Source organism: Arachis ipaensis, chromosome B3 (assembly GCF_059453495.1).
Source record: "Arachis ipaensis isolate K30076 ecotype BB chromosome B3, ASM5945349v1, whole genome shotgun sequence".
NCBI lineage: Eukaryota > Viridiplantae > Streptophyta > Magnoliopsida > Fabales > Fabaceae > Arachis > Arachis ipaensis.
Genome location: NC_142438.1, coordinates 147050878 through 147075953, shown reverse-complemented (window position 1 = coordinate 147075953; position 25076 = coordinate 147050878). Strand labels below are relative to the sequence as shown.

General features: G+C 31.0%; 2 protein-coding genes across 2 annotated transcripts; one reads left to right on the top strand and one right to left on the bottom strand.

Moving 5' to 3' along the window:
- Positions 1 to 1680: 1680 nt before the first annotated feature.
- On the top strand, positions 1681 to 8522 carry LOC148572737 (uncharacterized). Its single transcript, XM_088509859.1, has 3 exons — positions 1681 to 1785; positions 1870 to 2150; positions 8392 to 8522. The coding sequence occupies exons 2-3, from the start codon at positions 1889 to 1891 to the stop codon at positions 8415 to 8417; spliced, it is 288 nt and encodes a 95-aa protein (XP_088365985.1). The 5' UTR covers positions 1681 to 1785; positions 1870 to 1888; the 3' UTR covers positions 8418 to 8522.
- A 1699-nt stretch (positions 8523 to 10221) lies between these two features.
- On the bottom strand, positions 10222 to 11883 carry LOC107631993 (Rubber elongation factor protein (REF)). The gene is made up of 3 exons (XM_016335608.3): positions 11757 to 11883; positions 11427 to 11660; positions 10222 to 10929 (listed from the first exon to the last, which is right to left on the bottom strand). The coding sequence occupies exons 1-3, from the start codon at positions 11769 to 11771 to the stop codon at positions 10471 to 10473; spliced, it is 708 nt and encodes a 235-aa protein (XP_016191094.1). The 5' UTR covers positions 11772 to 11883; the 3' UTR covers positions 10222 to 10470.
- Between the last annotated feature and the right edge of the window lie 13193 nt (positions 11884 to 25076).

Here is a 25076-nt window from a genome sequence, read left to right as displayed (position 1 = left end):
GTCGACCCCGATGTGGTTTGTCACGAGACCGCCTCAGTCCCGTACAAGAACCGCGTATACGGGGTGGGATCGTTTTTCACCAGCAGCCTTCGCACCTCGACGTTGAGGCTCCATCGTAGCCTTCACCAGTAGGCTCAAGAGCTTGTCGGGAGTGGTATCAGGAGATCCTCACCTGCGTGATGTCTACGGTTGAGCTCAGGTTGGAGTTTAGGGAGTCGTTGGAGTAGATGCAGCATATGGAGGTTCAGATGGAGGTGTATCAGGGCCAGATGCGTGCTGCTACCATCGACCCTGCTAGTGGCAGTATTGCTGCTGGTGCCAGCGGTCCTGCTGCAGGTGGCAGCGGTAACGCGGGTGGCACACGAATATCGTCACCGACTTCTGTGCCGCTGACTCAGGACCACAGGACTGATGACGACTACCTGGATCTGTAGATATTAGGTTTTTGTTTTATTGTTTCATATATTTATTTGATGTACTTGACTTTTATTTTATTTGCACGTTGTATTATTTATGAATTGACTACTAATTGTGTAAAAAAAAAATTTAAAATTAAAATTAACAATTTATTTTAAATTAAAAAAATAACATTACTGTCGGAATTACCGATGAATTAATCCAACAGTAATATGGCACGAGACAACATATTTTTAGCACCAACATTACTGTCAAAAAAATTCGTCCATAACCAATTGGTTTTCTGAGCAGGTGATCTGCCAGAGAGTTCGACGGTAATTACCGTTAGACGAATAAATTTGATAGTAAATTGACTAAATTCAACGATACTCAGTATTTTTTTTATAGTGTCTTAGATAATTTAAAAATTTTAAATTATTAATTTTTTAATTAAACAATTTAAATGGTTATTTTTTTTAAAATTGGATATTTTTAATTAACCATACGAGTATAATAATACTAATACGTAATATTATGGTTAAATCGTTACGATAATATACATCATCCAAGATACTGAGACTATATAGTTATCCTGGGTGTTAAGTCCAAAAACTTTTTAAGAATATATCTCGGATATTCTCTGAGAATATTATAATATATTTTTTTTACTTTTGTATTTTTGTCATAATCCGAATACAGAGTACATGAGATATGTCTGTAATGTGATTTTTGGAACAATATAATGTGTTGTGCATATTGATAAATATTTCATTGTTCGTGTATTTTTGTAAATATTATATTTATTTAATTTAAATATAAAAAAAAATCAGAAAAAGAAGACATGGCAATACTTGTTACCCATAATAGAAGCTTAGTTTCTGAAAGTGAGAGATTTAGGTTCAGTTTGGATAAACAATTTAATTAAACTTTATTTTAAAGAATTTAAAACATAAGAATTTTTATATTCAAAGAAGCTTGTAGATAAATAATTTTGTATTTGATTTTTTTAATCATAAAAATATTTATCTTAAAAAAAAGTGATAAGAAATTTTTTATTGTAGGAGAAGTCAATTTTTTTAACTTCTTTATAAATACTTTAAATAAATTTTTAAAAAATCACAATTAATTTTAAAAATTATACCAAATATTAATATTATAATTTTTTTATAAGTTATAAGTAAAAAAAAAAAAAAATTACTTATGAACTTATTCTGACACTTGTTAGCCATTACATAATATTAAAGATTAAACTGATTTATGAAATGAATTTGAAAAGCCAAAGAGAGAGCATAGTTTTCTTCTCCTTCGAGGAAATACATACGCTACAATTGTTCTGCAGGGTGTATTTGACAAAGCTGTGGTCGGAGTTGCATATCCTAACAGTAACAGGTACGTAATATGTGTTATCCCTCTAATTCATCTTCTGCTTACTTTATAGATTATGACGATTTGTGTTGTCGCATTGAAATGCAGAGCAGAAAGGGGAGATGAGATGGGATTCATAATGGAATTTGCGAAACACTTGATACTAAAGATGATGGAAGATCCAGAGCAAAGGGATCGGAAGTTCAGAGAGCACGTTTATGCCGTGAAAGAAAGGTGCGCCAAGACCAAGGAGATGTGGAGCATCCCTATGCGACCCTATGGCTTCTGGACCTTTGACCGCCACAACTCTCAGCTCGCTTGGGACGCCCAGATCGCCAAGGTCCCAGGCCGCATGGAGCCCTACGAGGAACTCCTCCCGTACTTCTTAGGTACTCTTCCACTCTTTTTCGGCTATCAATGATCACTTCATGTTCATCCTTATTCTTATATTAGTTTTCTCTTTTCAAATACAGGCAAATGAACTTCAAATATTTCCTTTGTGACCTTGATTTTTTAAATTGTTATTAATTAATAATTATTCAAATTTTATTTTTTAAAAATATAAAATTAATAATTATTAATTATAATTATTTAAAGTTAACTAATTAAAAATTATTTATCTATACTTTTTCTTTTGGTGATTTTGTGTGCTACGTTTGATAATATTCCTGCGCCAGTTATGGCCATATAACGTATTTAGATGAATATTTTCACTGAAATTTAGTGCCATCCATATTTTCTATCGGCTTCAAGACTTTTGAGTTTTGAGACAAGAAGCGCCCAAGGATGCCATATCATTCTCGTCATAAGAGTGTGTAGCATTTGTAAAAGGTGAAATTTAACGTAACATCGCGTGCAATTTTTTAATGTGAAATTAATAGTTAAAAATTATTGAATAATTTATTTTTTAATTAAAATATCATTTAATAATTATTAAATATAATTTTTTTTATAAAAATGACTGCATATGAATTATTATCATGCTTGTGTTTACTTGAATAGTAACTGTTGAGCTTCTACCGTTTTACCTATAGGCTATAATCAAAAGTTTATGTACTCTATGGATTGACTTAAGCTCTATCTTTTGAGTTTTTTTTCCTTTTTTTTTTTTTTATTGAAAAAAGTTGATAAGATAATGTATAGGAAAAAGGATGCTCCCGTAACGCGTCTTTATGTGTAGCATTATTATTGGACGTACTAATAATTAATGAATCGATTATTTTTGAATTTTTTAACAAATTAAAATAAAACTGATTTTTTTTATAACAATAACAATAAACCTAATTTTTTTTAAGAATTTAATTGTATTTTTAAATTTTTAGGGATTTAAATGTCCGCAAAACAAAAAATCGGGGATACATTTATTTTTTTATCAAAAAATTTAAAAATATTCGATTTAGATTGTGTAATTCGATCAGATCAAATTAGGTCTAATAATTATAATGCCGATAATTAGGTTTATTATTATTGCTTTAATAAATCAATTTTATTCTGATTTATTAAAAAATAAATTATTAACCGATTTAATAAAAATATCCAATAATAATATGACACATGTAAACATCTTTAAAAACAAAGACATTTTTAATATATTTATTAGAGTGGTCTCCATAAAAAAATTATGACCTGTTCCTTCACAAAAATGGAAATATAATGTTTATTTGTTCGAATCCGTTGCAATAAACCTTTTATCGTTTAAAGAGTGATGTAATGACAAAAAGGACCCTCATGGAAGTAGTGATTTCTCGTAAATGCCTAGCTAAGAGACAAGGTTGTTGACCGTCGTTGTTGAAAAGTTATGAAGCAAATGAAATTCTTCAATTACTGGAATTGGAATTCCTGTTGGTGGTCATGTTCTCTTCTTTACATAATTGTCATGCACCTTGTTTGTTGTTTTTAGCTAATTTTCACATCATCTAAATCTCTTTGTTAGCAATTTGCTACCAGTTTCTTCTACTAATATACCTCTTCTTATATCAACAGAAAGAAAAAAGGTTAAATACGATTTTAATCTCTATGATTTTGGCTTAAAGTTAAAATCACTCAAAAAATTTTTACGTTTAAAATCATTCTTAATGTTAAATTTTGTTTCAAAATAGTCTTTTTAGACAAAAATACCCTTTCCTAATTTTTCTTGTCATCCCAATCCCTCATCTTTTCCATTCACTGCAAATTCCTAGTAAATTCAATACAAAAATTGAGAGAGCAATAAGTCTTAACTAGGGACAAGAGAGGGCAGCAACCACGGCAGAGTCGGACAAGATATGCAAAGACAGGACAAAAAGGCAAGCAGAGATGTGGTCGAAAAGGAGAGCAGAAAGGCGAGTAGACAAGCAGGTGGTGGTAGAGATGCGCTGGTAGCAGTAATATAGGAGGACAGAGACACTGGCAGCAATGACACAGGCAAGCAAAGACGCTAGCAGCAATGCATAGGCGATTGAGACATTGGTAATGACACAGGAGTTGAACAGAGCAGGAGGAGATGCGGAAAATGGAGTAACAATGCCAGCAGCGGAGATGGTGCTCAAGTTCCAAGAGGCGACCCCCTGGACGAAGCTCACAAAGGATCTGTCCCCGCAGCACAGAGGGTCATGAAAGAGATAGGTGCCATGATGTAGAAGTTCACCAAGCACATGGGAGTTCCGTTCAAGTTCAACGTCATTCACCATTCCAGCTATCTCTCTGAGTTCAATTTCGGAGAATTGAACATCAGGGATGATGAGGCGTTGGTCGTTAACTGCGTCAATGTTGAGCTAAGCGTTAAGAAGAGAGGAACATGTTCTCTGTTAGGTATAAGAACATGAATCGAGAAGATGAGGAATTGAGATGATAGGGAAAAATTGGGGAAGAATGGTGTTGGTCTAAAAGGACGATTTTGAAATAAAATTCAATGTTAGGGACGATTTTGAATGAAAAAAAATCGTTAAGGACGACTTTAATTTTTAGCCAATATTATAGGGATCAAAATCATACTTAATAAGAAATAAAAACGAACAAATCCTTTGGGCTAATTTTCCAACAAAACATATTCCATGTTTGACATGTCTAATTCTTTGAGCTTGTAATGGATCGTAGTCGAGCAAATTGATCAAACATTGCAACAAAATTTCCTTCCCAATTCCCAATATTTAAGAGTCTCAACATCATAGCATTTCATACCAATATCATCAATGAAAAAGAGAAAAACTTCCTATCGTTGGCGCCTCTTAAACTCCCTATCCCCAAATCCCAACCTCCCTCAACTTTCCCCTACCATTGGAAACAAAAAATAACCCCAACCAAGTTGGACACAAAGCAATGACAAGATTCTTAACATATCATTCAATTTTATATGTCTAAATTTCTTATATTTTCACTAACTATCCTCTTAATAATATTATGTAAAATAATTATTTTTAAATTTACATAAAAATCAAAATATTTTCAAATATTCTACAATAAAAATAAAAATAATCAGTTTTTCGTATGCCTTCACACACCAAGTTTTCGTTGTACATGGTGAATTGGTCAGAAGAAATAATACAAAAGCTCAAATACTTCTCAACTACAAAGCCGATCTCAAACTATTGTTCTGGACCATAACTGGGACCTTTTGCCACGACCCATCAAAGCAGCCCGTCAATAAGGGCCCGAAGAGGGAGGCCCATCCAAACCCAAAAAAGACAAGATTCGATCTAATATTCTTGATCCCGCAATTAACTTCGTCTATGCTAGGAAAGGGAAGAAATCACAAGATCCCCTTGAATCAAGAGATCCTTAGCAGGCACTCATAACTACTACAAATAGGGGCACAAGGCTCCCCAAAAGGTATGAACTCAACTCTAATTTCACTACACCTTATTGAATCCTCTTTGACTTGGGTATCAAAGTGTCATTGCAAATACCACCCCTCGCCAACCTACACTCAGCATTCGACGTTGGAGTTGCCAGTCCTGTTCACCCATACACCTGTTCAGGTCAACAAACGAACACCCACCATGAGGTCCTCTCCTTCATGTTCACTCAAACATAGCTTCCAAAATCTTGACCATTGATATAATTTAAGGTAAGATATAATTTTTTTCTTAAAGTTTGTTGAAAATTTTAAAAATATCCCTAAATTTTATTTTGTTTTAATTTTGTCCCAAAAATTTTTTATTTGCATCAAATATACCCCTGATGTAAGAACCGGAAATTTATTTAGCCATTCAATTAAAATAATATTTTAATTATTCGGAATAGGTTAGAAAATTTAGAAATATTAATTTAAAAATTTGAAGGTAAGATTTGGATTCAGCAAATTTTTCCGAGTGGAAAAATGTAATTTTCTGCGAAAAAATATGTACTGGTAATTTTGCCAGTAGTACGGGCTTAAGTTTGTCTGGTACTGCGTATGAGAAATAAAAACTATAGAAATACTTAGAGAAATATTTAGAATAGAAAACCAGACACTTATTTTAAGGGTTTTGGCCCGAGGTTGGGTCAAATGAACCAAAAACGATAACTAGTTGGACCGGACTAAAATTGGGCCCAAGTCCACCATATATAAAGCCTTATATGGCCATTCAGCTCATTCATCACTAATAAAGGGAGGAACCAGCTGAGATTGAAGAAGAGAGTGAAACCCGAGTTTCTACTATCCACCTCCTTCATTTGATCATATCTTGTGATTCGGAGCTCCGATTGGCGTGTCATTTGCAGATTGCAGCCATGCACTCTTCTCGTCGAGCTCTTTAATTATATTGGAATAAAGTTGGTAAAGAAACTCGAATTCCTAGCTCCATTTCTCTGTCCTATGTCAAACTCGAAAATAGCTTTTGGGTATTGAGTTTCTTTGGGATTTTGTTATTTAGGTGTAATATAGTTTGGATGAGTAGTGGGTTTCACCTCAAAATTAATTGGACAAGGTAATGTATCACTAAATCCTTGTGTTTAGTTGAATAATATGAGTCCTAGTGTTAATTTTGAGTATATTGCATGAATTAGATTGAAATTTATGTTGCTTAGAGTTACATTGGTGTTTTGGAGTACTTGGTTTTGATCTCAAGTGGTGACTGAGCATTGGTTACTTGTTGGAGACCTGAAAGTTGTGTAGGAGTTGGTATTTTGTGTTTGGGAGGGAATCGACCAAGGTATAGTTTCGATTTCCTTTAGTTAATATATAATGTTGTGTGAAACTTAGACTAGTTGTCCTTAAGATAGGTTTGAATTGTATGCATTGGTTGATTGAATATGTATGATATGTGATTTATTGGATGAGAACGTGGTATGAGCATGTTGAATGAAAAATTTATGTGTGATGATGAGATTAATAAATGATAAGAAGGATTGGGTCGAATGCCGTGACCGGGTAAGTCGATAAAATGAAATGAATGAATATGGTAAAAGTATGATTGTGACGATAATTATTATTGTGAATTATGTTTGGGTTGATGATGGTTAGAATTGTGAACTTATGAATTGTTGTTGGGATTGAATGGTTTATTGAGATGGGTCGAAATCTAATTGTTATTTGTTGAAGGTTTTAGATCGTTGGAATTTGATGGATGAGTACTTGAAAGTGTGTATAAGTGCTTAGAATTGAAATTTGGTATGTTTGAATTGAATCGGATTGAAGGTTTTGGAAATATAGGAGTTTGGTATATTTTGGTAAAAACCTATTTTTAACCAACTTCAACGGGTCACAACTTGGTTTTTAGACTCCCAAATTTTATGAAATTTATCTTAAATAAAAAATAGGCCCGTGTAGATTATGACGTTCGAAGAACGGACGGAAAATAATTTTTAATGAAAAAGTTATGCGCATTTGAAATTTATAGTTAAAAACTGAATTCTGCAGAAATTGCAGGAAATTGAGGTCATGCGTACGCATGACCCATACGTACGTATGATGGCGTTATAGGAATAAAAGGGGCTTGTGCGAGTGTTGTGCGCATACCATGTGTATACACAAAAGTAAAGTGTGCATACCATGTTGTGCGAGTGTTGCGACGCCAGCGTAAGGACGACGGTTAATCCCGTTTACGTTGAGATGTGAGGTCTGAGGCAGTGTATTTTGCTCGCATTCTTTCTGGTCACAAGAGTGTGCTCGGACACTATATCCCGTAAGAGTGTGCTAGCTAGGGCACTATATCCCAGGGCGCAATTATATATTCGTGAAAGAAAGGCGACATTCCGAGGGGATGTATCGGGTTAGCAGTTGAACCGACAAGTGATATCACGGCCAATAGGACATGTATTCATCATATGCATTCTTATGTGTTTGTTTGCTTTGTTTACTTGCATTGTGCCAACTTGTATAATATGTTTACTTGCTAATTGGATTACTTTTGGTATATGCTATTACTTGTGTTTTACTTACTTGCATCTATCTGTGTTTTCTGCTGGGATTGAGGAGGCTCAGTAGGCGGTGGCGATGGGATCGCATGGAGGATATGTTGGCGAAGACTGTGGGACAGCAGTGTTCTATAGAATAGAAAATTCATAAGTTAGATAACCCTCTTTAAAGTTTTACTATAAGTTGAATTCATTTCATATTGGTTTGAAGTTTTAGAATTGCCTTTGCCTTCGCGGAACCTGATATCTTATCTATTGGGTAATGTTACCATATTGAGACCTCCGATTTTCATACCATATGTTGTTGTTTTTCAGATGCAGATCGCAACCCACCTCGGTGAGTTTGTGGATGGTGACAAAGTGGAGGATGGCTCGAGTTTTATCTTTTGCTTTATTTTATTATAGTATCTCTCACTTTTGATTACTGTATTTTGATGCTTGAGGGGCTTTATTTCTGAAAACTTTGAGAGATAAGACGTGGCTGTTTTTATTATCAAAACTATGTTGTATCTTGTTTATCTAGTCGGCGTAAACTCTGCGGGCTGCGACTAGTTACCTTTTGAGATATATATAACTTGTTTATCTTATATTAACTACCTTGTGTATCCTGGAGCTATTTTACAAGGTTTTATATATTATGTTTTGTTTCTTTCGTGTTTATGCGCTTTAGTTATCAAGTGTGAACACTTCGCACTTTGTATCTCTGTTTTATACATCTTCAGTCTTTTTTTCCTTTATCAGACTTCTAGTCTTAATATTTCTTGTTTGTATACTATTGTATGGAGTTTTAGAACTATCGTGACGCTTTGTCGTCCTTTGCTTTATAGTTAGAAGTAAAGCTTGGGGGGATAGGGTGTTACACCTGACAACTAATTTTTTAAAAAAATTAGGACTAATCCAACAAAAATATATGATAAATATGTTTGATTTGCTTGTGTTAAAGGTTGTTCTTGTGAAGTTATTCCTGAATTGGTAATAAATTCTTTTGAAAAATTAGTCGTTATAAATAAATTTGATGCAAAATAAAACTTAGGAGTATTTTTGAAACTTTTAACAAATTTTAAGGACAAAAAATATACTTTATCCTATAATTTATGTTATATCTCAATGGTAGAGACGAACGATTAGGGGTGGAAACAGGTTAAGTCAGGGCACTACACCCTTAACAGACCAGGTTTCATCATTAACAGGCTAAGTCTGTAATGTATTTAACTGATCTGAACTGCCTTGTAGCCTGTTATAGACTTTATTTTAAGTACTAAATCTAGCTTGTTATTGAATTTGGTCTTACTTGAAGCTTGGTAAAATGTTTGATATATATAATTTTTTACTAAAATAAAAAATATTTTAAAAAAATTAATTTTCTTTTAAAAAAATATTTATATACAATATACTAAATTCAATCATTATAATAATATCTAAATTTTTAAATTATTTAAAATATGAAAAAGTATTTATAATAAAATATAACAAATTTAACATTTTTAATAACTATTTTAATTATAAAAATTATATTTGTATTTATTTATATTTTAACAAACTCAGACACACAGGCCTATTAGATTATTTTATAAATTTGGTCCTGATCTATTAACAAAATTAAACTTTTAAATTAACTTGAATTATTTAGAATTATTTTATAACAGATCAAGCCAAAATTCAGGCCAAATTGCAAGCCCTGATAGACTGCCTAACCTATTTCCAACCCTACTAACGGTATATCACATTTCTCTAGCTCACCTATATCCTACTAGACTAAACTCCTCCATATTCCTGGTACATTGACAACTGAAAAGTCCACCCATTAAAGATAAACCAACATATTTCGTGTGTGCCAATGCCCACTCCACACTAAATTCTAACCTAACTTAAACCTGTGTTACTCAAAGCTCTACCAACTTTTTTAATAAAGAAAAAAGCCCCAAAAACCCTTGAATTGAGCACACCAGTTGTTAAGCTCCGTCTCTTACATCATATTAAACTCTAGAGAGTAAAAAGTAAAAACAACGGAGATGAGACGTTATATATTTGTTCGAGGCCACTCAATCATATCCATAATGGCATTTATGAATAGTAATTTAAAAGTTGCAGGAAATGGTGACGGAGTCACCCAAGTCCTAGTATCCTGCATCTATTAAGCAAATATTTATGCAAGAACAGCACGGAACAAGCATCACCATTTATCGCACCAACTGACACCGTCACATTAACTTCTACATAATTGCTGAGACTTGAGAGCTAGCTACATGGGTCTTTTAACTCGACCCATTTCTTACATTTCCATTCACACCCCAACCCCGTACATACCCACTTTAATTAAACCCCACAAGGATACCATACCATAACATTAATCTAAAGTAGACTTTCTTAAAACACAAGTACATACTAGCTAAATTACTCAGATTGTGCTATCTGTCCAGTAATGACACCTCCATCTCCATTCTCATTGACATTCGCTTCTCCTTCTCCCTGTTTAAATGCCTTGGCTATCTCATCAATTGGAACCAAAGGCAAATACTGAAAAACACCATAACCCTTAGCAGTCATGTCCTCAACCACATGATTGTAGCTTTCCAACCAGTGTGCAGCAGTGGGAACAGCCATCTCTGCCACTGCATGGAACAGTTGATAGTGGTTTAGACCGTTCCACAATTTAACTGAGCCAGTTAGCACAATGTGTTTGGACTCCTCAGCAACATAATGTGCAGCTGCTTTTGCTCCTCCGGATTGAGCCTCACTCACAACCTTCTCTGCTTTCTGTGTCACTTCCTCAATCAACCCCTTTGCTTGCCTTGCTACCTGCTTCACTAATGGAGGTGCATGCTCCTCGAATTTCTGGCTAGCTTCATCCACCTGCCACAATCATAATGCCCCACATTCATAATTAGTTCTCCAACTCCCAATTCACTAACAATGAATAGAATTCCAAGCATGCAAACAGGTTTCATCAGTATCATACACTAACTGAACAACATGAGTTAATCTCATTTCTAAGAGGCCAGTTAATCTGACACACAAAATTCGACATTGCTATATACTACTAGTAGTAGCAATGTTTTCAGAAGGGAAAAAAAATACTCTGGATGCATGCGTAGAGATAATCATGCGTTTGTTTTTTTTTAATAATAATAAAAAAAGAAAAAGAAAAAGAATCGTGCTGTTAATAGAAAGAATGCTTTGGAGGAAGTGGAAGTTGCAAGACGGTTGTAATCGACCAAACTTTGTGGAGCTGCAAAACGAACAGATCTTGATCTGAATTCACACATAGCAGCTACAGAAATCAATAAACAAAATAAATCATTCGTAAATGCATAATATAGACCTAAAAGAATTGAAAAATTAAGAGAGACCTTATTATCGACAAAAACAAGGAGATCGTCAGGTACATCCCTGAATTTGTTGTATACGGGGCCGAGAACGGCGGAAACAGTCCCTTCAACCGCTCCAACGGCAGATCTGAGAGGGCCAGAGTTATGCTTGGCGTATTGATAGAGATTTGAGACGCAAACAAAGGCTTGAATCGCTGCAATCCTCACAAAGCCAAGATGCTTGAGCTCTTTCTCACTCTTCCTCTCAACCTCACTCTGCGCGAATTCACAAACTTAATTAATTACTCCAAATTTGTGAATCAAGGCCAAATAAAATTAATTAAACAGAGAGACTGTTAGTACTGCACAAACCTGGTTGGTGCCCATCTTTTTCTGTGCTTCGCAAATTTCTCTTCTTTCACTCGTTACTAGTACAATGCGAGCAAGGCTGCGGACTCTTGCATTTATATATAGATGCAAAGGGAAATGAAAATTAAATAAAACGGAAATAAAATCAACCTAAGTAATTTTTTTTATTATTATTTCTTAAAATTTGTTCGGGAGAATTTTTATAAAAAGAATTAATAATTTTTTTAGAAGTATTTTTGAAAAATAAAAATAATTTTATATAAAAAATATTTTTATTTAACCATTATATATAATAATATAAAAATATTTTTATTTATTTATTAGGTTAACAATATTTTTAAATAAAAATATTTTAAAAAATATAAATAATAGTTTTTTTTAAATTATTTTTTATTTTTTTAGTATTTTTATTACTAAAATTTTGTTAAACAAGTACGTTAAAAGATAAAAAAAAAATATTAAAAACAATTTTTTACTAACAACTTAATAACATCCAAACAAATTTTTAACATATTTTAAAATTAGAAGTGAGTCAAATTAACTTGAATTTGTCTTATTAACAGCTTAATAAGCTAAATTTATGAGATGGGGAGTCAAGTTTAAGCCTAGATTTTAGTTTATATATTAAATGAGCCGATATCGAGACTAATATAATAATAAAAGTTATTTTTATATATAATTTTGATAGAAGACGTAAATTATATTTATTAATAAATAGATAATATATAAGATTGATAGTTTTTATATATAAGTTATAATTTATTTATATAAATTTATAGATCATGTTTTTGTTTGTTGAGCCAATTCGTGAGTTTTTGGTGAGTCAAATTTGAGTTTAACAAATAGGTTCGATTGTTAATGAATTGAGCTGTGAGTTGAGCTCAATTTTTGTTACTCAAATTTGAGCTTAGGGCTTGTTTGGGTGAGCTTCTAAGAAAAGATCTTTTTTCGAGTTATAATTTTCGTTACTTTTACTACTAAAAATTTGCCAAACACGTTAAAAAATAAAAAAAGATCTTTTTTCATTGAAAAAAGATCTTTTTTTAACAAAATAATGACGCCCAAACATGCACTTAGTCTCACTCGACTTAACTCGGCTCAATTTCAGTCCTAAAATATTTTTCAACTCGACAGTTTAAAGATTAATTGACCATAATTTTTATTTAATGACTTGTCGCTTGTCCTGCATATATAAAACAAGATTCAAACCTTCAATATTTACTTAAGCTAAAAAAATGAACTAATTATACTATCAATCCAATCTAATTTAAGAAGTATAAGTTTTTTCCCCTCTAAATTAGTTATTTTAATAAAACTAAACATTAATAAATTAGTTTCTAACTAAATAAAAAGAACAATTAGTCTCTAGTATTTTTTCAATATAACACATTAATTTTTAATTTTAATTTTTTAATATAAAATGAGTATAGGTGAAAATTTTAAATTGTTTTGTTTTCTAGGGATTAATTCATATAATATTTTAAATTATTAGAGAAATTTTTTTTTGTTAAGAACTGATTTCTCTAAAATAAAAATTATTAAAAACCAACTTAAAATGTTACTCACATCCAATCGCCATATACAAAAATGACAAAAATTAATTTTAAAAAAATGACATCGATTAATTTATTAATAACATTCTTACTTTAATTATGAAAATTAGGGTAATCTACATAGATAAATTGAATGAGAAAAAATTATACAGATATCCTAAATTAAATTTAGTTACATGCATATTTCATTTGACTCATTATGTAAATCGAATCAAATAAATTTAATTTACATTAAAAAAATACACTTTTAAAACTTGATTCAATTTATCTTGTTTATGTTGTACTAGTAGTAAATCGAATTAACTTTATTCGATTTACTAGTATTATTACTATAAAATATATACATAGTAAATCGAATAAGCTTGATTCGATTTATTACTACTACATATTATTGACATTTCTTAATTTTAAGTTAATATTTATTAACTTTAAAATATAAATGTTAATAAGAAAATACTTTTATTTGGATTCAAATAAAATATTAAAAAAATCAAAACGAACAAAAATAAAAATTAGAATTTTATATTTTATTTCAAATTCTAAAAAATTATATTTTTACAAACTTATAAATTTAAAATAGAATAACAAATTATTTTTAAAAATTCGTTAAAAATCATCATTTGGCTCAATATCTAAATAATCATTACTGGAACTTTTGATGTTAAAAAAATTATTATAAAATATAGCTTTCCAATAACCATTTGATTGTGACTGTTTATCGCCTATACAGTCATTAAAAAAATATTGCAGAGAGATGATGATCATTTGATTGGGACATCATTTTGATGATCATGTAGGAGGTAAATAGTATCAATCAAATAGTTATCATTCACGGAAGACTGATGAGGGTCAAGTCATACAAGTTACGACACACATAATCATTTTTCGTCATCCTTTACTGGAAATTTTTATAGAAGGACTCGTGCATCTAATGAGAAAAAAAGATAAGAGACAGATTGTCATTTTTCCGTCATTAAAGTGTGTATTTCTAAATTTGTGACTCTTATATATCAAATTTGTAAAATTCTAAAGGGAGAAAGTCAAGAACAAAGGTGTTCATGGATCAAATTAGAATCGTATATCCGCGGTGTTTATTCGAATTTAATTCAAAAGTTGTGGATATTGATCCGATTTGCATACTAATAGGATCGGATTGTGAATTTCAGGTTGGTATCCATATACATGTGGATTCGCATAAAATAAATAAATAAATAAATAAATATTCTTTTATATTTTATTTCAATTAATAATTATCATATATGTTATATTATTTTATTTTTATTATTTCAAAAAAAGTATGTTTTTTATTATTTTAAAAGTAAACATATCTAAAAGAATGAAAAATAAATTGTATTGATATTTTTTAATAAAAATAAGCTTTCTAAAGTATTTTTATGTTTTGCAGATATATCTGATATCCGATTGATCCGCAATCGAATCAGATCGGATATGAGTTTAAAAAACACATATATTGGATCCGATCTAATTCGATGGTTTTAGTGCGGATCGAATTGAGATTTTGGCCATCTAATCCAGGCCGCGTTTATCCCTAGTCAAGAAGATGAACAAAAACTCAAAAATGTTTTCGCGTAAAAATGCGGATCTAACAATTGATATATTGTATATGGTCCCATTATATATCTAAGCGTTTTTATCAACTAAGTTTAATAAAGTTGATCCAAACTCAACAAAAATCACTCACATAACGTGTGCGTGAATCACACATTTCTTCTTTTTTGCGTTCTTTCTTCTTCTTCATGTGTTTTCTCATATCATCTTTCTTTTGTTCTTGTTGCGGTTGTATTTTTTTTCCTTCTCCTCTTCTTCCTCTTTCTATTTATTGTAACATTTTTTTTGGTTCAATTTTTTTTATTCTTGTTAAGAAGGTGAAACAAAAAGAAGAAAATAAAAAAGAAAATGAAGAATAAGATGATAAAAAAGAAGAGGATGGAGAGTTTTGAATTATGCAAAAAAAACAAGCTGAAATTTTTTTACTGCGCCACAAATTTTTTTAATTGACACCAACATTTCTTAACTATGACACAGGTTCTTGTTAAGAGGGTGAAATAAGAAATATTTTAAAAATGTAAAACAAGATGATGATGATGAGGAGGAGGAGAAGGGAAGGGGGTTTTAATTTTCACAAAGTTTATTAGAAATAGTATCGAAATTTTTTAACTGTAACACAGAAAGTTTCTTAATTTTGATAACGAAATTTTTTAACCGTGACATAGATTCTTGTTAATAGAGTAAAATAAGAAGAATTATGAGAATGTAAAACAAGAAGAAAAAGAAAAAAATGATGATGAAGAAGAAGAGGGAGATGAAGAAAAATTTTGAATTGTGCAGAATTTTTTAGAAAAATATCACTAAAACTTTTTGCATATGACACATAAATTTTTTTTAAGTAATTTTTCTTATCATGTAACTAATTGAGTGGTATTGAATTCATATAGATATAAGGTATTTAGTCATTCTTGTGTTATTTGTAACAAATTGTTATATTCTTTTAAATAATATATTTGAATATATTGTATTAGTTGAGTGAGTTAATATTTTGAAAATAGAATTTTTTAAAAAAAGTTTGTGTTATTTATAAAAAATTTATGTGTTATTTTCAATAGATTTTTTGTATTATTAATCTAAAATTTTTATGTCATTTTTGTTATCGCTAAAATGTTTGTGTGATATTGAACTAAGAAGAAGATAATGATAATGATAGTGATAATAATGGGATAAAAAAGGAGGAGGAGAAAAAAAAAAAGAAAAAATTAAACAAGAAAAGAAGATTGTGAAAAAATAAAGAAGAAGAAGAAAGAAGAGGAGGACTAAGATAAGAAAAAAAAATAGAAAAAAAGAGAAAGAAGTGGTAGAAAAAAAAAACGTAGTAGTAATAGTAATAATAATAATAATAATAAAAAAGAAGGTGGTAGAAGATGAGGATGAAGAAGAGAAATGTGAACGAGAATATAAATATGCTTATATAAATTTGACTTAGTTAAACTTAGTTAAAAGAAATTTGATTGTCTAGTATCTTTATATTATATATTAGAGTGATTAATGAATACCCATTTCGATATTTGATAATTTTTTCGAAGTATTACGATTGAGGCCTCCAACAAAAAAAATACTCATTTCAGCCTTTAATATTTAACTTCATGGGATGAGTTAGTCTCTTTGTGAATGATTTTTCTCTAAAATATATTTATGTAATACATTTATTATTAATATATTCTTCATTTAATTTTTGTAAGTAAAAATAATTTAAAAATTTAATATCTCTTAGTTTTACAAAGTAGATTTAGCTGATGTAGTTAAAAAGAAGTAAAAAAAAAAAAAAAAAAAAAAAAACTAAATGATATTAACAATTACTCCTAAAAGACAAGGAGATTTCTAACAATTTTTTTTTTCAATCTTAATTAGCTCTTAACAAATAAATTAATAGTTTAATTATCATGTAGTATTATTTTATTAATACTGAAAAAAAATATTAATAGAGAAGTTAATCAATTTTACAAAAATAAAGATCAAGGATTAAAAATAATATTTTTTATTAAAAGTATTATTATATTTTGAAGTAATTATTAGAGTTCATTTAAATTGCAATATATTATCTAATCTTTTTTTTATATTACAACTGAACCATCTTTTAAGGATAAATTAACTTTATGATTGAATTATGTTATAATAAAATATATATTAGTGAGCCATTTTCATATAGAGATATTGATTTATCCGAAAGATTTCACTTCAATTGGAATTTGGTTATTCACCATATACGAGGATCTCCGCTAAGCATCCATGGCTGAATGGTTAAAGCGTCCAACTCATAATTGGCGAATTCGTAGGTTCAATTCCTACTGGATGTACGCCAATGGGACCCTCCCTCAAATAAGTCTATCGGAAGACAGTATTTTGTAAATACATAATTATCTTGAATATATTAACCATTTCTTTACTTTTCGATCGCCCAGAAAGAACAAAAGAAACATCTTGTTCTTTTTTCAGCAATTTCTGATCTCTAGTAGACCTCTCAGTAGGATTCGAACCCAGATGGTCAACAAAAATTATTTTTATGCAAAATAATCCTCTTATTAATATTTTAATGTATATATAATATAATTAATTATTTAAGGGTTTAATTAATATATATTTTTGAAATATATAATAAATTTATTATTAATAAAAAAGATTATTTTTTTAATAAATATAAAATAAATACATTAAAAATGTAAAATTTTTATATTTTAATAAAAATATTTTTAATTTATAATCTTGTATATTCTAATAATATAGATAGATAAATTCTTATTTTAAAAGGAATCATTTATATAAAGACACCTAAAACATCTTTTTTTAAAGATATTTTTTAACAATTAAAATTTAAGATATATAATCGATTCAATTATATTATTTTTGTCAAAATTAAACCAAACAAATCAATTAATTAAAAAATAGATGAATTAAACTTTAAATTGGTCTAAATTAATATTTTTAAATAAAAAAATAATTACAATATAAATATATATATATATATATATATATATATATATTAAGAATTCTAAATCTTAATCCTTCTCTTTTTTTTATGCCATCATATAATTAGGATTTAAGTTTTTCAAAAAAAAAAAAAAATATATATATATATATTAGTCATTTTTATAATAAGAGTATTATAATAATTTTATATGAAAAAATATTAATTTAAATCGGTTTAAAGTTTAGTTTATCGATTTTTTAATTAAACTGATTTATTTAGTCCAATTTTAATAAAAATAATACAATTTAATTAATTATATATATTAAATTTTAATTATTAAAAATATATTTTTTAATATTTTTAAAAAAATATGTTCTATAAACGTTTTTATTTAAGTAGTTCTTATTTTAAACCGTAAGATGCAACGAGTTCTTATCACTGTAGGTAACGATCTACGGTTAGTGAAGGGTGAAGGGTGAAGACCGTTTGAGGGCCCACCACTGAACTTTGAAAATCCGAATCCCAAAGTGATGGGAGTCGTTAAAAGTGAAGTATGGGCGCTGTCCACATCCTTCCACCATGATGCGCCACGTGTCACATCTCCACACGATATCTTATTGCCTTATTGGCACCCTTTTTTATCTTCAATCATAATCGCCCATTTGGGCCCTTTTTTTCTTCTTCTGATCTGTAAGGATTGTAAACCTTCACAAGTTTAAATTAACAAAAGATAATGACAATAATAAATTGGTGACTTCTTCACGATAATTATATTTAGTCAATATTAAATTTAGGAATATTAGGGTGTGAAAGTAAAACTAAAGTTGATGATGTAAGGACCTCTTTTTGGGAGGTGAGAGCACTGAGCAACCAGCCGCAGCAAGTTTAGGTCCACAAAAGAAAAAGTAGTAGAGCCGAAGCTGCAGTTATTGAATGAACAAATTTCAATGAACGAATTTGAGTATAACTTTATTCAATCATATCAAATGTATATCAAAATCAACTATTAAAATAAAATATATTAAAAATAAATTAAATTATACATATACATATATATATATATAATAATTAATTTTAATAGTTAATTTTAATATATAAATAATATTTTTAAATTTTATTTTTCCTTGTCACTACTAAGTATATATATTTTTTGGTATTAGCTACTAAATATTTTATTTATCTACTAAGTAGGGAGTTAAAGACCCAGAAGAAAGCAACTACTCATCAAAATACTGAAAAAAAAAAAAAAAGATACAGACAAAGAAGAGAGAAGAGACTGCTGAAAAGTGAAAATCAAAAGGGCCGGGACCATTTTATCGCGAATAATAGAGAATGGGTTCGTCTGGCTGGCAACTTTGTAGTAAGTTAAATTTTTTTTTTTTTTTGGTCAGAAGTTGTGTCTTTGTTCCATTAAGACATGTCTAAGCTTGGAGGGTTCTACCTTCCAAATGGCCCCTAACATGCACCCGAATCGGTTCCACAATGATAGAGAGATTTTGTTTTTGGTCATACACCCTAACACACACATACCTCCTTCCCTCTCCATGGGTTTCATATAACCACTTTCTAGAATTTTTTTTGGGTCAGGAATCATAGCTAGGGTTTGAAGTTTGAACCCTTATGTACTCTTCTAGTAAATGCAGTTTCAGTCCAAGGTTTGCATATCCAATTTCCATAATATAAGTGGACTTAAGCCCAATAAGCATCACTACATAATAGGCTTTCCAAAATCACGCTTATGGACTTTTCTTTGACTGAACCCATGTTCTTTGCTTATAGTCTTATAGTGTGATGCATATGACGGTTTTTTTTTTTAACTCGTATTTAGTCCTTCTTTTATCTTCTATGGCGTTATTTAACTTAATTAATACTTCTAGACCAAAAGATACTTAGATGTATTTGTGTATAAATATGTATATTATTTTATATATTTTATTACAATGACTATTTTAGTGGTAATATAGCTTTTTTTTTTCAATAATATAGTTGATTTGAATGTTGATAATTTCAAATCATTAAAAGAGCATAGAGCAACACTCCAAGATAGTTTCAATTCGTTTAAAAGTTATTTTGTTGTGTTGTTAGTAATTATTCAAAAATATTATATATACATAAAAAATTATACATAAAAATAGATATCTAAAAATTATACATAAAAATATATAATAATTAATTTTTTATGTATATATAATATTTTATATTATATATACATAAAAAATATCTTTTATATATAAGTATTTTTGATAATTTTTTATGTATATATATAAATATTTATGAGTATATTTGTATATAATATAAATATTTTTATGAGTGTATTTATATAAATATTTATATATAAATGTATATAAATACTCATAATAAATTAATAAAATATATATTTATATACATTTTTATATATAAAAGTATATTTGTATATATATAAAAAATATTTATATATATACCTAAAAAATACACTCATAAAAATGTAGATATTTACCAAATCAATTATTATATATTTGTATATAAATATATATTTTATTAATTTATTTTTGATATATATTTATACTAATAATTTATTTAGTAGATATTTTTTATATAAACATAGTGAATATTAATTGTTATACATATATGATTCGAATATGAAGTCATTTTAAATTTGAATATCATCCTCTATTTTACATATAAAACTTACATACCTTTTCTTTCCATAAAATTTATAGACCTCTTAATTTTTTTTTTTTTATGAAAGGATGGGCTTGCGGACTAAAAGAAACCCAAATCAACTAAATATGAACTATTTTTAATTTATAAAACAAGTTTGTAGACGCTATTTTTTAATAAAAATGTACTTACTGCAATATATATAACATATGATAAATTTCTTTACAGAATTCTGTTGTTGTTCTGCGTTGGTATATTGATATATTCTCATGTCGTGTTATACATAATTGTTTCGAGGATTATTACTTGAAATGGAGTTGCTTTTGGCATGAACATAAGGTTCAGGCTCCTTTTGAGGAAGCATCTAACTTTTATTGGTGTCGAAGTGTTGCCGTTGGAGTTCTTCGTGAGGAAATGTGGGTGATACCTACAAGAGACTCCAATACTTAAGTTAGCAAGGGTTTAAAGTAAGTTTTTAATAGATTAGCTCCTGAATATACCTGAAGGTGTCAATGTATTTATAGTAGAGTATATAACTACTTTTAGAGTAGTTCCACCTTTGATGGTGGATGACCGTTCCCTTTTTTAGGGAAGTTGTTGAGATCTTTATTCTAGATAAATGGAAGATATCTTAGGAGTTAGTTATTTATTCAGATACGTTGAGATGAGCTGTTTGTCGTTGCGTCCGACTTTTATGAGGTAGGAAAAGTATAGATGAGGCTAGCTCTCTTGGGTAGACTTTTATTCATTTAGGACCTGGCTATATTTTTGGGTCGGGTATAAACAGTGCCCTGTTTGAGTCCGAATTTTACGAGATTGGATTCGAGCATATGTAGATCAGACTGGTTTCTTGTGGATTAGAACATCAAATCAGGCAAACTGCCTTCCTTGGGACTAAGTCGGGTACTCGACGTGTTTTGAAATTCGACATTATTTTAAAATTCGAGGCGTTACGTCTTTTCTTAATTCTGCGTACGTTACTTTATGATTACCTTGGTAACCGTGCACCATAAATGAAAGGGGTATGAAATTACTCTTTTACTCCTAGTGTCTTATAAATATCCAAACTTTTTCTCTTTTTTCTTTTTTCACTCCTTCTGAAACGTTTTTTGTTATCCCTCTCCCTTTCTTCAGGCCTTTCATTTTCTTCATTACAACTTTTCAAGGCTTCTCCATTTTGAATATTTGCTTTGCATGGAACATTTGTGTGTTTGCTTTTTCTTTAAGGTTGGTTCTATTAACCTTTGAGCTTTTTTTGTTGTATTCTTGTATTCTTGTTTTTGAATCATTTTTTACTTGTTATTACTGGAGGGATGGCAATGATTCTTTGTATGTTTGGGGGTTTTGTGTTTTTCTTTGTATGTCGAAAATCAATTTTGAGAATTTACTTTCTTTGTTTTGAACTTTAATTGTTCTTACCGCTGTGAATATGAGTGTGAAATTTTTTTCTATCTTGCCCCCAAATAGTGCCATTTTATCTCTTGAAAATGGCGCCATTTCCAGGTCTGGTAATGTTATGCATTTGTTTTGTGTACAAGAGGTTGTAAGAAATATAACATTCTTTGGAAGATGACTTGACCTCTTGTGGACTTGCCTGATACTTGTGTTGTTGTACCCGACTTTTTTACTTGTTGTGATGATCTTCTTTTGTTATGTTGTAGGTGTAGCTTTTATGTCTCGTTCGGTAATTCTCAATATGTTGTCTAAAGTTCTATCCGACTTAACTTGAGTAGATGTATCTGTTCTTTCTGTCATTTTTGATATTGATAATGAGTATGCTGAGCTCCTTCGTAGGTGTCATAGTTGCCGAACCTGAAGAGAGGGTTTGCTTTTCCCGACTTGACAAGTCGGAACGCCATTTCCTATACGTGTATGAATGCTTTTTTATAAAGTTGAAAATTAGCTTTCCTTTCACCGACTTTGAGTCCGAGGTCCTTAGGCTTTGTAAAGTCGCTCCTTCCTAACTTCACTCCAACTCTTAGGGTTTTTTGAAAATTTATCAACTCCTCTGCCGTGAACTCGACGTCCCCCCTTTGTTAAAGTTTTTTTTTTTTTTTTACCTTTTTGTACTTACCAAACCTTTAGTTCTAAGACGCAGGGGTGGATCTCCTTCCGAGCTATTCAAGAGAGAAAGGTCTTTACCATTTTTTGATGACTCTTTCCACGACTTTAAAAATTACTTCTTTAAAATTCGATCTGTTGAGGGTGTCTGACCTTTCTTTCTGGATGAGAGGGATGAGCCCCTTTTTAACTTGTATTGGGAGAAAAACCTGTAGTTATTAAGTACATCTTAAATGACTTGGATGAGGTTGAGGAGAGTGTAGTCGCATTATTCCAGGAGTGTTAGGGCCGAACTCCTAATCTGGACACCAAAAAATATTTAGGAAATCCGAACCAAATTCAATCTGAGGTAGGTAGCATTCTTTTCATTTTGTAGATACAATTTTATTGATTGTTTTGTTGGCTAATGTGATCCGACTTTGATATCGTGCAGAAAAAATGACTCGAAAGTCGGCTGCCATGAAAACTCTTCGTTGTGCTAGGAAGAATGATGTTGTCCGAACTATTCAATTAAAAGAAGCTGGCGAGTCAGCGATCTTTCTTCTCCTTCCAAGTCGGACTCAGGTGCTTTTGCCTCCCTTAAGGTTACTCCCGATCCAACTCCTCATCCTTTCACTCCTCCCTCTAACTATGGTAATCAAATAATTTCTCTTGCGCCTCCTTTTCCCGAGCCTAAGTCTAAAAAAGTAAGACTTTTGAGTCGGGAAGCGTTTATGAATCGAGCTTTGATGGTGAGAAATTTTGTAAGAAACACATCCTTTCACATAGCTTTATTAGTATGAATGATGTTTCCGTAAAGAACCATCTTCAAGTACTTGTCCGAGGTGGAATTCGGACGACCGTGGTATGCTCGGCTTTGCTGAGGGAATTAGAGAAGAGTCCCCTTGGCGCCACTCGACTCACTATGGCCGACCTGCAAGCTGAAGTGGCATCTTTTAGGGAGTCAAAAAAGGAGTGGAAGGGTGAAAAGGAGGCACTTGTTTCCAACCTTACCAAGGCTCGAGAGAGCGTGAAGCAATCCGAAGCCACTTGTGCCATGGCGGAGGGCTTAAAGAAGAAGGCTGAGAAGAGCTATACCAGAGTCTTTGGAGAAAACCTGGATTTAGTAGATGAGGTAGCCAAGTCAAGGGAGAGGTATGCAAACTTGGAGGATACTATAGCTCAAGGAATGAATGAGTTAGTTGAAAATTTGAAGGCCTAGTTTCGAGTTATATCTCTCGAGGTGGACCTCTCCCTCATTAGCCCTGACATGATCGTGGTTTATGGGAATATTGTCCTCGCGCCTGAAGACGATGAACTCACTCATATGCCCGACCCAAAGACTCCGGAAGTCTGAGCTGAGGGAGCTTCTCAGAGCTTTTTGACTCGGATGGAAGACGAGCTTATTCCCTCTCAGCCTGAAACTCTCCCGACTTCCTCCGTGTAGCCCGAAGATACCTCCAATATGACTTTCAGTGAGCAGACTCATCCAACTTAATTTCAATTTTCAGAATTTGGATGGTTCGACTTATGGGTCTTTATGAACAATTTACTTTGTAATAGTTGTAGTTTGGATACTTTATTTCTTTGCTTTGATACTTTGCTAAAAAAACCTTTTTCCACTACTCTGATTTGTGGTGGTTTTTTGTAGAAATGTCTTTTTAACATCTTTTTTTGGATTGTCTTTAGTTGGCATAGCTGTTTCTATAGAGTTTTTGTGACTTAGTAAATATTTCCGTTAAGTCACTTGATAACTTTTTGATACTGATTTTGTTAAGCTGCTAAAGATGTCGGTCAAAGTAAGTCGGTTGTGACATTGGTCTTTCTTGTAAGGTTGGGACTGTATACTTCCCTTACTTAGCTTCGCTCCGACTTTAAGTAGTTGGTTTTAATAAGTTAATTTTGTAATTCTTTTTGGGCTTGCCTCATTTTAAGTTTTAATGAGGTCAGATCATGATCTGCTTATATAACTTCTTACATTAATTTGGACCTTGTCGCTTTATCTTGTCGACCACCTAGGTCAAGCAATGATTTTCGCGGTTTTTCGAGTTTAAATTAGTGCATTTTAGTGAAAAATTAGTAGAAAAATGAAATATCATTAATGAGAAAATGATTCACATAAGTTGCTTTGCTATTTATAGTTTTCTTTATCCGTAACCCTTAGTCCTTGCTATGGCGCCTCGTTAAAACCCCCTCTAGAAAAATCCTTCTTGGGAAAAACCATGAATTCGGGAAAAAGAGTACACCAAGAAGCAACGTGCGATTCTAACTGTAGTACATCTTCGAGTTACATACATGCCATGACCTTGGAAGCTCGTTCCCTTCTAGGTCGGACATTTTGTAGTAACCTTTTGTTAAGACTTCGGTGATCTTGTTAGGTCCTCTCCAGTTTACAGCCAACTTTTTCTCGCCCGATTTTGGTGCTCCGATGTCATTTCGGATTAGTATAAGGTTGTTTGTGGCGTAGCTTCTTTTGATGACTCTCTTGTTATACTTTAAGGCCATTCTTTGTTTTAATGCTTCCTATTTTATCCAAGCTTGTTCTCGGACTTCTGGGAGGAGATCAAGTTCTTCCTTTTGAGCTTGGATGTTTCATACTTCATCGTATAA